This window comes from Halichoeres trimaculatus, unplaced genomic scaffold, assembly GCF_033239565.1.
Source record: "Halichoeres trimaculatus isolate MK-OKI-2021-1 unplaced genomic scaffold, fHalTri1.1 fHalTri1_scaffold_14, whole genome shotgun sequence".
NCBI classification, from domain to species: Eukaryota; Metazoa; Chordata; class Actinopteri; order Labriformes; family Labridae; genus Halichoeres; species Halichoeres trimaculatus.
In genome coordinates this window covers 324382-339213 of record NW_027437192.1, presented here as the reverse complement: position 1 = coordinate 339213, position 14832 = coordinate 324382, and the positions used below count along the sequence as shown (strand labels likewise).

Below are 14832 nucleotides of genomic sequence, written 5' to 3'. Positions count from 1 at the left end.
GTGTGTGTGTGTGCTCAGGTAAAGGTGTCTGACAGATGGAGAGGAGTGAGGAGAAGCAGAAGCTCTCCTCTAACAGCTGAAGCTAACAGCTGAAGCTAACAGCTGAAGCTAACAGCTGAGGCTAACAGCTGAAGCTAACAGCTGAGGCTAACAGCTGAAGCTAACAGCTGAGGCTAATAGCTGAGGCTAACAGCTGAAGCTAACAGCTGAAGCTAACAGCTGAGGCTAACAGCTGAAGCTAACAGCTGAGGCTAACATCTGAGGCTAACAGCTGAGGCTAATGAAGAGAAACCACCAACCTGCTCTCTCTCAGGTGATCTCGTCACATTCAGCTCTTCTCTGATCGCAGACTGACCGTGCTCCAAAGAAAATGGCCGTTCAGACATGGAAAAAAAAACACTACTTCCTGTGACGTTGGTGGGCCTTCAAAATAAAAGCTCAGTTTCAGTTACAGCTTCCTTTGTGAGGTGGTTCTGTGGAGCCTCTGGGGTCCTGTAGAAACATGTGACGTTTAGCATCACGCCCGTTTCCATGACAACAGCTTCAGCAAACACAGTTAACCACAGCTAACGTCAGAGTCCAGGTTTATTAACGACAGATACTGAGTTTGTGAAGTCGCTGTGCAGCCGCAGCGTTTGAGTGTTTGTTCCCAGGATCAGACACAGACTCCACCTTCAGTCAGAACAATAATAACAATAATAATAATAAACTTCCCCTAACACTGTCAGCTGCTCCTGTGATTCTGAGTTTCACTGCGTCAGGCTGTTTTAAAGCATCACAGCATCTCATTGGTTAATTTATGGAGAATATAAAAAAAATCTCTGCGGCTCATTGATTTCACTTCATCCAAGGTGAGAATAAAAACAAGGAAAACCTGACAGTCTCAATAACTCAGCACGCTGAAAACTCAAAGAGGTCAAAGTTTGACAACAAAATCACAAACAAAAATAATATTCATTCAACAGATTTTAAGATGAATTACTATGGACATAAGAACATGAATTAACAAAGAAAACACAGATAACAACAGAATCAGGAAGAGATTAGGATTATTTATATCACAGCGACTCTTTAAAAATGTCAAACTCATAAAAACAGAAGCAGAAAAAAGAAAAAGACATTTCTTGGTGAGTATTCAAAAAAAGAAAATTCAGCAAATTTAAGCAAATGATAAAAATATGTAAACAAAATGTAAAGAATAAATGAGGAAACATGTTTGATTTTTAGAGTATAAAGTGCCACTGTTGATTTTATTAAAATCTTTTAACATTTGATGAATGAATTAACACAAAGAAGCAAATACAACACCAGACTTTCACAAACACTTTTTTTTCCTTTACAGATTTTAACAGAAAAACATAATTTTATTTCTTTTTTATGAAATAAATACAAACAGTAAATCGAGGACTAATCCATGTGAATATCACACAGCCTGATATACAGAAATACAAACTGTACAAAGCACCGTCACAACTGTTATTACTGTTCATGTGATCAACCTGTAGATCAGCTCATTCATCATCTCATTGATCAGCTCATTGATCAGCTCATTGATCAGCTCATTGATCAGCTCATTGATCGTCTCATTGATCATCTCATTGATCAGCTCATTGATCATCTCATTGATCAGCTCATTGATCCCTCTCATCATGATGTTGTTGCTGAGCTGGATTTCCTCTGACAGCGTCTGAAGTCAGTAGCACCACGCCCCGCTGCTCTGAATGATGAAGGGTTTCTCTCCTCTGTGATGGATCATGTGTTTGGCTGCATATTTTTTCTGGGTGAATCTTTTCCCGCACATGGAGCAGCTGAATGGTTTCTCTCCTGTGTGAACAATCATGTGCTTGGTCAAGTTTCCTTTCTGGGTGAAGCCTTTCCCACAGGTAGAGCAGCTGAATGGTTTCTCTCCTGTATGCAGGATCATGTGTCTGTTTAGACTTCCTCTTTGGGTGAATCCTTCGCCACACTCGGAGCAGCTGAAGGGTTTCTCCTCCGTGTGAACTGGGATGTGACAGTGGGAAGTTATTCTGTCGCTCTGATTGTTCTCGGAGGTGTTGGAGGGTTTCTCTCCTGTGTTTATTTCCACGGAGATGGGTTCATCTTTGACGTTCTCAGATCCTAAAACACCCTCGGAGGAGCTCAACGTTCTCTCTCTGCACTGGAGTAACCGATGGTTGTACATGCTCCCTCTGGAATTAAACTTTTTCCCACACTTAGAGCAGCTGAATGGTGTCTCACCTGTGTGGATGATCATGTGTTGACTCATATTTCCTTTTCGGGCGAATCGTCTTCCACACATGGAGCAGCTGTATGGTTTCTCTCCTGTGTGTGTGGTCATGTGTCTGGTCAGACTTCTTTTTTGGGTAAATTTTGAGCCACACATGGCGCAGCTGAAGGGTTTCTCTGCTGACGTAGTTGTCGTAGTTGCTGTGTGTGTTGCTCCATGGTCAGACGGGCTGAGCGGCTCCTCTCTGGGCTGGATTTCGTTGTGACCTGTTAAATATTTTTTAAACTTGGATCTTCGGACAGCCTCTGAGCAGCTGAAGGTTTTTCCTCCTCCGTGAACTAACCGATGCCTCTTCATGCTCCGTCTGGTTGTAAATCTTTTCCAGCACTCAGAGCAGCTGAAGGGTTTCTCCGAGCTGTGAATCACCATGTGTTGGGTCAGAGGGTATTTTCGAGCAAATCTCTTCCCACACGTGGAGCAGCTGAAGGGTTTCTCTCCTGTGTGGATCTTCATGTGCTCTTTCAGGTGACATTTTCTTTTGAATGTTTTCCCGCACTGAGGGCAGCTGTGAGTTTTCTTCACCTTCAGTCTCTGCTCAGAGTTTTCAAAGCTCGGCTGATGATCTCTCGTCTCCTCAGATTTATCATCACGGCCTTCTGTCTCCAGCTCAGACTCCTCAGTCTTAATTACTGTCCCTGACGGTAAATATCCTTCTATGTCCATGTTCCTGTCTGGTCCTGGTCCCTGTCCTGGTCCTGGTCCTGTGAGGATGTGGTCTTTGATCAGGTGGCTGACCCTGTGTTTGAGGTTTTTCTCCCCTGTGTGGATCCTCATGTGTCTGCTGACGTCTCCGCTGTATCTGAACCTCTTCTGACACACGGAGCAGCTGAAGGGTTTCTCTCCGGTGTGAAGTCTCATGTGACTGATTGAATTCCCCTTCTGAGAGAATCTTTTACCACAGAAGGAGCAGCTGAAGGGTTTCTCTCCTGTGTGAATCCTCATGTGGGCGTTCAGATGTGGTTTGCGCTCAAATCTCTGACCGCAATCGGAGCAGCTGTACGACCGCTCCACAGATCTACGCTCAACAGGGGCGTCTCTGAGTCCCTCAGAGTCCAGACCAGACACAGACTCTCTGTTCCCCTCTACATCACAGTCACTGACCTCAGTCTCTGAGGAGGCCTCAATCTTGACCCCAATCTCTGGTCCTGGATCAGTCTCTGGATGTGGGTCAGTGTGTGGTCCTGGATCAGTCTCTGGATGTGGGTCAGTGTGAGGTTTCTCCTCCTCCTCCTCCTCAGTCTTCACAGGGACAGGAGTGAATGTGGTCTTGGTGGTCTCAGCCTCCTCCAGTCCTTGAAGCTGCTCTCCCTCCTGACTGCTCCACAGCTCCTCCTCCTCCTCTTTAATGTGGGGGGGCTCAGAGTCCTCCTGCTGCAGACTGGAGCTCCACTCCTGCTGCTCTGGAGGCTCTTCTTTCATCACCACCAGCTGCTGCAGGCCTGCTGACACACACACACACACACACACACACACACACACACACACACACACACACACACACACACACAATGTAAGTAAACACGATCCTGATAAAATCATCTTTGGAAGAGAAATATCTGATGTGTTTTTTTTTCATTTCCACCAAAGATCAGCTGATCAGTTAATAAATCCTCTCTGGTTTCTGGGTCTGGACCGGGTCTCAGGAAACCAGGAGGATGAATCTCCACTGAGAGCTGAAGATTTGGTATTAACAGGACTTTTACTGTGAAAATCCTCAAAGCTTTTCCGCCCTCAGCTCATCTCATGATGCTTCAGGCCGAGGCCACGATCAATCAATCAATGAATCAATCAATGAATCAATCAATGAATCAATCAATCAATCAATCAATCAATCAATCAATCAATCAATCTTTATTTGTGTAGCACCAAATCATAACAAACTTTACAGAAACATGAGCAGGTCTAGACCCGTTAATGCTGATAAAGTTTTTATGATCAGAAACTGAACATGAAGACCAGATCAGTCTGATCCTGATCCTCTGTTTCACTTCTTCATTAAGTTACTGCAGGTTTTACAGAGAGGAGACAAATCAGTCATCAGGGACCAGATCAGTCTGACACATGGAGCCAGGACTCAGACCTGACCCACATCAAGACCTGAACTCAGCACCTGCAGGACTCACAGAGCTCTGATCCATTTACTGACCCCAAACAAGGTCCTAAAGCCTCCTCAGACCCAGACCAGTATCTCAGAGGGGTCATCATCATCATCATCATCATCATCATCATCATCATCACCATCATCACCATCATCATCGCCCTGATGCTAATTCCACCGTTAGCTCCTGATGCTATCTCTCTCTCTCTTCCTCTGTCTGTGTGTGTGTGTGTGTGTGTGTGTGTGTGTGTGTGTGTGTGTGTGTGTGTGTATGAAGCTAAGCTAACGGCTCGGAGGTTCAGAGTTCGGGTTCAGACCTGCTCCTAGTCCGGTTCTTCCGGGTCTTCAGGTCTTGAGCCGCAGTTTTCACCGTCACTGCCCCCCCTCCAGCAGAACCGGGTCTGGTTCTGGACCTCTTCAGATCACCGCAGACCTCTACCGTGAGCAGCTCCTCTGCCGTCAGCCCGGAAAAAGGCCGGTCACTTTCAAAATAAAACCAGTTTCCATTTCCGGTTCAGCATTTCGGTTTTAAAAACACGTTAAACCGATTCTGCTGTAAAGAGGAGTCAGTGTGAGAACAAATCCGAGTCAGTTTGACTCTTCTGTGTTTAATGCTCTGAATGTCTCTGAGGGGATGAGTTTCCTCTGTGAAACATGGTGTCCGGTGCTTTTAATTTGAAGGAAAGAAACGGAAGTGCGGTTGTCCTTGAAATTAGATTGTAGAATAACGTTAGAGACATGTTTTGAAGTGTGTTACAATGAACAACAGCTCGTTAACACGGTCTGTGTCACTCTCTGTCCAAACCTGAAATCAGTCCGGTTAACATAAGATAAATCACAGCAGGCAAAATCAAATCATCGCATAAAATCACATCATAAAACATTAAAATGATTAATTAAATTAAAAGAGGAGAGCAGTTGTCGAATGCTAAGGTTCATATGGTTCCAGGATGTCAGAGATGTACTTTGGTGCTAGACCATGGAGGGACTTGTAAAGAAGCAGAGCTGTTTTAAAGTCTATTCTCTGAGCCACAGGAAGCCAGTGCAGAGACCTGAGACCTGGACTTATATGGTCGTATTTCCTGGTTCTGGTCAGGACCCGAGCAGCAGCGTTCTGGATGTACTGACTCTGGTCTTACAGCTGGTTTTGAGAGTCCAGTGTTTGGGCCGTTACAGTAATCTAACCTGCTGGAGACACGCGTGGATCAGTCTCTCTGAGTCAGGTTTAGACACTGTTCCTTTAATCCTGGAGATGTTTCTGAGATGGTAAATGACCACGTACTGGTCTGGATGTGGGGCTTCAGGGAGGAGCCTCCTCTGGGTTTAACCACGGCGGCTGCTTCCTGCTCTGACACAAACACAGAGAGCTGCTGTGTTTCCTGTTTCATCAACGCTGCAGGAACTTCCTGTCCACGCTCTTCTTCTCTGTCTCTGAACCTCTCTGTGACTTCAGAGCGTGAGCAGCAACGTTTTCAGTCTCTGTGGAAGAAAAACACAAACACAAAAGCTGCTTCTGGTTTGTGAAGTCATCACTTACAGTTTCTAGTTTTGTTGTAAAAAACACAGAGACAGAAACAGAATTCTGTTTGTAGACGGTTCCTGAACCAGAACGCTTTACATTTACAGGACGGGTCAAAGTGTTAGTGACGGGAGAAACAGCTGATCGTTGTTATTTCTCTCAACAGATTCATAATATTCATCTGTTTCTATTTGGTGTTTAAGATGGAAGCTCTGGACGGACGGCGCCCTCGTTTCCTGAGAGGAACATCACGTCAGATCGTTCACACACGTGTCCCTGAAATACCCCGAGCAGTCTGAAACACGTCACATGATCAGCTCATCACCAGGATCAGACACGGTGGAAGTGATGAAATAATTCAGGAAATAATTTTAAAGATCATCATCACATTGTTACAAAAACACCTCACTCCTGGTTTTAAATAAAACAGATTCAGATCCACTGAGCTGATACATCCGTCCGGTTTCTCACTCGCTGACACATTCATCACATCAGGGTAAAAAAAAGTCACATGACAGGAAATCCAGTTTCACGAGTTTACTGGTTTTCAGGTTTACAGTCAGACGAGTTCAATCATTAAATTCATTAAATTCAGGAGAAACTTTGTACAACTTGGAGTTTGATGAGTTCATCTGACTCCTTTAAAGTGTGTGTGTGTGTGTGTGTGTGTGTGTGTGTGTGTGTGTGTGTGTGTGTGTGTGTGTCCGCTCAGTCTGCTTCAGTTCCTCAGATCCTCAGTTTGACACTTTCAGTCTTCCTGATTGTTCTCAGTTTTTAAAGTTTGGTCTTAATTTTCTAAATCTGAAGACAGACCTGGGAAGGGGACCACGTGTGGTCGAGACTCAGGGGCTGAATCCTGATCGCCCCCCTGGAGGACTGCTTCCTCTGCGCGCGGGGCCTGAGATGGAAACGCTGAGCGATAGCGACGACACTTGTGTCTTTTCAGCAGAGAGGGCAGAGGGAACCTTTTCCCACAGAGAGTGCAGACGAAGGGTTTCTCCTCGCTGTGATGGGCCATGTGTGCAGACAGAGTGCTCTTGTGTTTGTACCTTTTCCCACACTCAGGGCAGGAGAAGGACTTGTCCTCCACGTGAACAGCCATGTGTTTAGCTATGTTTCCTTTATGGTTGAATCTTTTCCCACACTCGGGGCAGCAGAAGGGTTTCTCCCCTGAGTGAACGATCATGTGTTTGGTCATGTTTCCTTTGTGATTGAACCTTTTTCCACATTCAGGGCAGCAGAAGGGTTTTTCTCCCGTGTGAACTCTCATGTGATCTCTGAGACTCTCTTTGAGGGTAAATCTATTCCCACACACAGGGCAGCTAAAGGGTTTCTCTCCACCGTGAATCACCATGTGTTTCATCATGTTCCCTTTATGGTTAAATCTCTTACCGCACTCGGGGCATTCAAAGGGTCTCTCTCCTGTGTGACGCCTCATGTGATTAATCAGGAAAGCTTTTTGGGTGTATCTATTACCGCACTCAGAGCATCCAAAGGGTTTCTCTTCTTTATGGTATGCCATGTGAGCGGTCAGCGCAGACTTGTAGGTATAAGTTTTCCCACACTCAGGGCAGCCGAAGCGTTTCCCCTTGGTGTGAACGCTCATGTGTCTGGTCAGATTGATCTCCAGAGTGAATCTTTTGTCACACTCAGAGCAGCCGAAGGGTTTCTCTCGAGTGTGATGTTCCATGTGGGATGTAAGACCGGACTTTCTGTAAAACTTTTTCCCGCACTCAGAGCAGCTGTAGGTTTTCTCTTTGGTGTGCGCCCTCATGTGTTCAGACAGATTCTCTTCGAAGCTAAACTTTTTATTACAAACAGAGCAGCTGAACGGTTTCTCTGCTGTGTGGTGTTCCATGTGCGCTGTCAGGTAACACTTCTTAAAATATTCCTTCCCACACTCGGAGCAGCTGAACGGTTTCCATCCCATGTGGATTTTCATATGGTTTGCCAAACTTTCTTTCCTGGCAAACCTTTTACTACACTCAGAGCAGCCGAAGGGTTTCTCTCCAGCGTGAGCTCTCATGTTATTGGTCTCTGCTCTGTTTTCTGGCTCCACAGAGTTTGATCCTGGCCGCTCCGCGTCGTTATCGTCGCTGTATTCAGTCTCAGACTCAGACGTCTCTTCACTTTTGATTTCAGTCTCTGACTGAAACTCAGTCTCTGGATGTGGGTCAGTGTGTGGTCCTGGTCCTGGTCCTGGTCCTCCACAGTCCTCTCCATCAGCTCCTGTCTCCATCTGTTGCCTTTGTCTGTGATGAAGCTGTGAGGACTGAGGTTTCTCCTCCTCATCCTCGCTCTTCACAGGGACAGGAGTGAATGTGAACTTGATGATGTCTCCTCCTCCCAGCGACTCTCCCTCCGGACTGATCCACAGCTCCTCTTCTTCTTCTTTGATATACGGAGGTTTCACATCCTCCTGCGGCTCTGGAGGCTCTTCTTTCATCTCCTCGGTATCAGCAGGAAAAACTACAGAGAGATGAAGAGAAAGTGATGAGTTCATGTTTCAAACAAATGTTTTCTTTTTCTTTTCCATCTGAGAGTTCAGAGCAGATCTCCTCTGTTGTTTGTTTACTTGTTGATCGTTTTTAATAAATCAGCTGATCAGAGCCACTGAACCTGCAGGAGGTCAGATAGGAGTGAAATGATGCAAAGTTAAACCAGTAAATCTCGTCACTTCCTGTTATAATAAAGTGTTTACTTCTACAAATTCACTAAAGCCCATTTAATCCACTAATTCACTTTTTTTAACCATGTGTTGATTATATACAGAAGTGTGTTTTTTTCATCAGCTGTAAAAAAATAAAAATCCAGATTTATTTTCAGTGAACGATAAAACGTTTGGTGTAAGATTAGAAATCAAATGAGATGATTCTGCTGTGAAATGATTAATAAACTAACTACATGTTAAGATCTGACGATTCTGAACATTTATATTAAAGGAAAAACTGGAAACCAGAGGAGTTCACTGTGAAACTGACTCAACAGATCAGTCAGACCACATCACTACACAACTGTTAACGGACTTAATGACATTATTAGCTCTGAAAACAACTTCTGTTATGAACAAATACTTTAAAACTTGTTGACTCAGCCCTTACGAATAAAATATGTACCAATATATTTTTTAAATGTATTGTAATTTATTGTTTTCCCAATACATTTTCCAATATATTATATATTATGACATACATGGAATATTATATTGAGGGCACATATACAATATATTATAAATCCATGAAATATTTTGTAATATATTGGAAAATATAAATACTAAATCTCATATATGGGAATATATTACCTGATATATGACATGATATTTTCCAATATGCGGCGATATATTTTTCTTTCGTAGAGGAGCACACATTACTGCTCATATCCTCACTCTGGTAACTAACACAGCTCTGGACTATTATCATTTTTAGTTTATTCTATTTTCTTTTTTAACTTTTTCTCTGATTGTTTTGTTTTGTGTTTGCACGTCTTGGTTGAGCATAACTGTATTTCAGTCTCTGGCTGTAACTTTGTGTCTATTGTTAATTGTAACTTTGGTATCACTAAATTAAAAATAAAAAAAAATACAGACCACATCCAGAGGCATTAGACAGCATGCAGCGCCCCCTACAGACTGCAGTTACTGTGACTTTAGCATGAAGCTGTGACCTCAGTCTGACCTCTGTGTGTGTGTGTGTGTGTGTGTGTGTGTGTGTGTGTGTGTGTGTGTGTGTGTGTGTGTGTGTGTGTGTGTGTGTGGCACAGCAGATGTGTGTGTTCTTCATGTCGTTGTTGTTGTTGATGTGTTTCCTGTTTCTCTCTGTGTCTCATCTCTTTCCTTCCTCCTCTGGTGATTCTTCCTCCTCTCTCTGCTGTGAACAGCCTCTGATCGTCTGTGCTTTGAGTGAATCTTTAAATGAAGCTGATCTGATGTTAGCCGAAGCTAGCTGAAGCTAACTGTCTGTTTCCGGATGCTAACGTTAGCTGGAGGCTAACCTTCCAGAGAAATCCACGGTGATATCGCGGTAACAAAGTGAAGCTAACCCGCTCTGTGCAGCTTGATCTCCGGGATCCGGATCACGGACAGGACCTGTCTTTGTCTGAGCAGCTCCTCCGCTTCGTGTCCCGACCTCTGGTCCTCGGAGTCTCTGCGGGCCGCAGCGAGCAGCCGGCGGCCGAACAGCTCCGTCAGGTCCTTGAAGCCCAGCATGACCCAGATCCGGGTCCAGACTGCGGCGGAGACCGGAAATACTCCTACTCCGAGTTTACCGAGCTCATCTCCACACGACAGCACCGCAAAGCCCTGGAAGGCCACGTGACCCGGAAGGAAAACAGGAACGACAAAGTATATCCGGCCTTCAAAATAAAAGAAGAGTATAATGCACCGCAGTTTGTTAGTCTGGATACAAGTGGAAAGAAAGTTCTGGATAAGAAAGACTTTCAATTTATACAGTTAATGATAAATAATAATAAATAATGATAAACAATGATAAATAATAATAAATAATGATAAATAATGATAAATACTGATAAATAATAATAAATAATGATAAATAATGATAAATAATAGTAAATAATGATAAATACTGACAGGGAGAATCTGCAGGAACCTCTTTTTGTCAGATTCCTAAATCTAAAAGTTTTGGCAGGTTTGTTTGTGCTCACTTTTATTTCAGCTTCGTTTTTCTATTTCTACATTTGGTTTAGATTTACTGAGTTTGTATTTTTACATTTTGCTCCTTTTCCTCATAGTAAACAAATAAATAAAGAAATAAAAACTCTACGTGAAACAAACAGACCTGTAACATTAATCAGTCAAAGTCCAGCGTGAGATCAGCAGAAAGAGTCGATCCAAACATCACCACACAGTGAAGCTGACTGCGCTGAATCAGCTGTTTCTGTTCACACATAATAAAATGTATCAATACAGGATAAAACATTTTTATATGAAGCAAAGTGTCCTGCTCATCCATCTGATGCTTCTTTAACAAAAGAATTTCAAAGATTTATTTCAGCCACTTTGAACTCTGTTCCTGCTTCTTAAATTAATTTGGAACATTCCACTGGTCACATGATCCACAGGAAGTAGCATCATTCAGATCCTCTGCAGACCAACAGGAAGTTCACTCCTTTATTTTTCTGTTAGTGATGAAAACTCTGACTGAGGGGTTCACATCTCAGCTCAGTTCTGCTCCTGAAAATATTTTTTAATCTTATTTATTTTTTAAACACTTTTTTTTATCTGCCAGGATGAGTTCAGTGTCACCATGATATCAGCATAAATAACATGTAGCAACAATTCATGTGTTTAATAATTCCAACCTAAAAACTCTCTCCTGTTACTCTCAGTCCTGTGACTCACATGAGGAGGAACTGGACTGAGTACCAGGAACTGGAGCCAGTAGAGTCCTCTGGTCCTCTTGTTTAATCAGTGGGAACGTGAGTCGATGTCTTAATGATTTTAGTGACATTTGAGATTTTAATGAGTGAAACTGTTGAGGTCTCAGATCAGTTTCACAGAGAAACTTTGACGCAGACAGCAGCAGGAAATAAACCGTCACACTGACGTTGATTTTCAGACATTTTAGAGTTGATTCATTGACATTTGATTCTTCTGCATCACGGTGTTCATTTACACGTCTGATGTAAAACTCTGTCCGGGCTTCAGAGACTCGGCACAATGACCCGACCGTCTGCGTGGAATCATGTCTCACGTTTATGAGTTTGATGTTGAAACTTTTTGTTGTTTGATTTCTTCATGTTTCTGATGTTTGCACTCGTCACACCCGGCTCGTGTCCTCTGGTCTCCTGTCTCCATCTGTTCATCAGGAAAGTCTTTGGTTTCAGGTTTAACACCTCTATCTGTGTCTGTCTGTCTCACTCGCCTCCTGTTCCTCCCTCTGTGCTCCTCAGTTTGGGTCTCAAGTCTCAGAGCTGGGAGGTGAAAGGAGTCGACCCTCAGTGATCCGCCATGTGAGCTGTCAGATCAGACTTATTGTTAAACATTTTCCCACACACAGAGCAGCTGCAGGGTTTCTCTTTGAAGTGAACTCCCAGATGTTTTGTTAGATTTCCTTTTTGATGAAATCCTTTTCCACACTCGGAGCATTTGTAGGGTTTCTCTCCTGTGTGAAGTCTCGAGTGTTCTCTCAGACGACCCCGGCGGGTGAATCTCTGACCACATTCAGAGCAGCTGAAGGGTTTCTCTCCTGTGTGAATCTTTGAGTGAGCGGTCAGATTGCATTTCTGGGTAAAGCATTTCCCGCACTCAGAGCAGCTGAACAGTTTCTCTCCTTTGTGGTGTTTCATGTGAATCGTCAGACCGGACTTTCGGCTGAATCTTTTTCCACAGTCGCAGCAGCTGAAGGGTTTCTCTCCCGTGTGAATGATCATGTGTCCAATCAGACTTCCTTTCCGTGTGAATCTTTTTCCGCACTGAGAGCAGCTGAAGGGTTTCTCTCCTGTGTGGTGTTTGATGTGAACCATCAAGTTACACTTTCGCCTGAATCCTTTCCCGCACTGGGGGCAGCTGAACAGTCTCTCCCTGCTGTGAGCGCTAATGTGTACGTTCAGAGAGCTTTTATTGTGAAGGGCTTCATCACACTGAGCGCAGATAGACTTCCTGTCCTCTCTGTGACGAGCGGTCAGAGAGGACATGGAGTTGTGTCTATTACCACTGTTACCACATTCAGAGCAGCTGAAGGGTTTCTCTGCAGGGGGACTCTGTGGGATCAGATCTTCAGTCCTTCTGGAAGTTTCTCCACACAGGGAGCAGGTCTTCAGCTCTGCTCTGTGATCCTGATCCACCGTCTGCTCCCACTCACAGCTGTCCTCAGTCTCTGGGTCTGAAGAGTCCTCCCTGTCCTCAGAGTCCGGATGTGGGTCAGTGTGAGGTTTCTCCTCCTCCTCCTCAGTCTTCACAGGGACAGGAGTGAATGTGGTCTTGGTGGTCTCAGCCTCCTCCAGTCCTTGAAGCTGCTCTCCCTCCTGACTGCTCCACAGCTCCTCCTCCTCCTCTTTAATGTGGGGGGGCTCAGAGTCCTCCTGCTGCAGACTGGAGCTCCACTCCTGCTGCTCTGGAGGCTCTTCTTTCATCACCACCAGCTGCTGCAGGCCTGCACACACACACACACACACACACACACACACACACACACACACACACACACACACACACACACACACACACACACACACACACACACACACACACACACACACAGAAACAGGTCGTGGTAAAAATCAAACTTTGTGACATGATTTAAAAACAGACGAGGCTGTGGGAAATCTATCAGACCTGAGTGAAGTTACCTGAGGTCACCTGAGATCACCTGAGTCTGTGATCAGAGCTGTGATTGGTCGGCTGAAGAGTGTAATGATCTTTAAAAAGGTCAAACACTGGAACATTAGTTTAGAGCAGACAGAAACACTGCCCCCCAGTGGAGGGAGAGTGAAACTTCCACACATGGAAACACCTTCAGTCTCTGAAGCTGCGGGACGTTTGTCCCAGGAATAAACCGGTGATAATAAATAAATCATCAGGTCGTTGATCTTCACTTTAAACGCGTCACAGGCGGAACTGAGGGTCTACACACGGTGAGTCATCATAAACACGAGCACAAAATAAAGAAACACGCGTGTAATCCGTGGATCTGTGGGTCTGATGAACACATGTGTGAATCATTTTGGGTCAAGTCTCTTCCCGTACTTCAGGAGGAAAGGGGGACCCACCTGCGACCTGCTTCGGATCAGCTGATGAGACCTCACAGACCGGTTCGGTTCGTCTGAGCCCCCCATCACTCCCGGACGAGGCTGTGGGTCCAACGGGGTCCGTCCGATCCACGTCAGACCGTCTGCATGGAGCTGCAGGACTCTGGGATCCGGACATGATCCAAACACAAGAACGGAACCGCAGGACCCCTGAAAGTGGTTTTAGGATCCTGCAGGAAAACGGATCAGCTCCTGGTTCTTACTGAGCCCAGAAGACCCGAGACCAGACCCGGAAACAAAACACGGCTTCTTCTTCTTCTGGTGTTACAGCGGCCAGCATCAGCAGCCCGCGCTTTACCGCCACCTAGTGGAAGCTGTTTTGTTTTTCTCTCTGAAAGATGAAAAGTATCAGGAGTGTTGGTCTGATCGGCTCTGACGCTGAAACTCCTGTTTTTGCTTCAGATGCTGTTTGTTGATGATTTTCTTTTCTTTTTAAAACCCCTCAGCTTCATTTATCTGATACAGTCTGTTTCTCTCTCTATGTGTGGGTTTAAACTGTGGAGGTTGTCTATGAATAAATAAATAAATATTATAATTATTGAAATAAACAAACATGTTAGAGCTGCCTCTTTTTAACCTGAAGTTGTTTCCTATCGACTGTAAATCCTGCTCCTCAGTAAAAGAAAAGGTTTCATAGTTTCTCTGTGATATTAACAAACTGACGCGTCACCTGCTGTGACTCTGAGTAAACTCCAAACACTTCCCAAAACTTCCCTCTGAGGATCAAACCTTTAAAAAGTGATGATCCGCTGATCCCTGAGACTCCGACACATGCGCCGTAGCTCCTGAAGCAAACGTATCGAAGCGCTGAGCGTGTATCGGTCACGTGACGAGTGACGTCTGAAACAGTTGAGTGAATCGAACCAGTGCTGTGGCTCGGACGTCAAACGAAGCACCTGATTGGCTCAGTTTGTCATGTGATCCAACATAATGTGATAGACCACGTGATAGTTATTGTTGGGCTGAGCATCATAACATGAGAATTATAGATCACACAAAACGGATTTCATCACTGGCATCTGTGGCTTCGATTTCTGTCTCATTATGACAAATTAATTATAAATTAAATTTAAAAATAATATTAGACATCTGGCCTCAAAACCATCATCAAAATGTTTTAAGTTAAGTGATGTTTAGATTTGTTTTAGGGTGTGATATGACTGA

General features: G+C 44.4%; 1 protein-coding gene across 1 annotated transcript; it reads right to left on the bottom strand.

The window, feature by feature from the left end:
• Positions 1–1242: 1242 nt before the first annotated feature.
• Positions 1243–13887, bottom strand: LOC141803246 (uncharacterized). The gene is made up of 5 exons (XM_074687209.1): positions 13630–13887; positions 12792–13013; positions 6703–8181; positions 5668–5832; positions 1243–3726 (listed from the first exon to the last, which is right to left on the bottom strand). Exons 1-5 carry the CDS (start codon positions 13784–13786, stop codon positions 1694–1696), a joined length of 4056 nt encoding a protein of 1351 aa, XP_074543310.1. The 5' UTR covers positions 13787–13887; the 3' UTR covers positions 1243–1693.
• Positions 13888–14832: the final 945 nt, after the last annotated feature.

What these genes read in the sequence shown, in the direction of transcription:
- LOC141803246 (XM_074687209.1), bottom strand. Translation starts at nt 13,786, where the DNA reads ATGTCCGGATCCCAGAGTCCTGCAGCTCCATGCAGACGGTCTGACGTG. An exon ending in TGATCCGAAGCAGGTCGCAG is followed by an intron (nt 13,014 to 13,629) that starts GTGGGTCCCCCT and finishes GTGTGTGTGCAG; the next exon opens with GCCTGCAGCAGCTGGTGGTG. An exon ending in TGAGGAGGAGGAGGAGAAAC is followed by an intron (nt 8,182 to 12,791) that starts CTCACACTGACC and finishes AGGAGGAGAAAC; the next exon opens with CTCAGTCCTCACAGCTTCAT.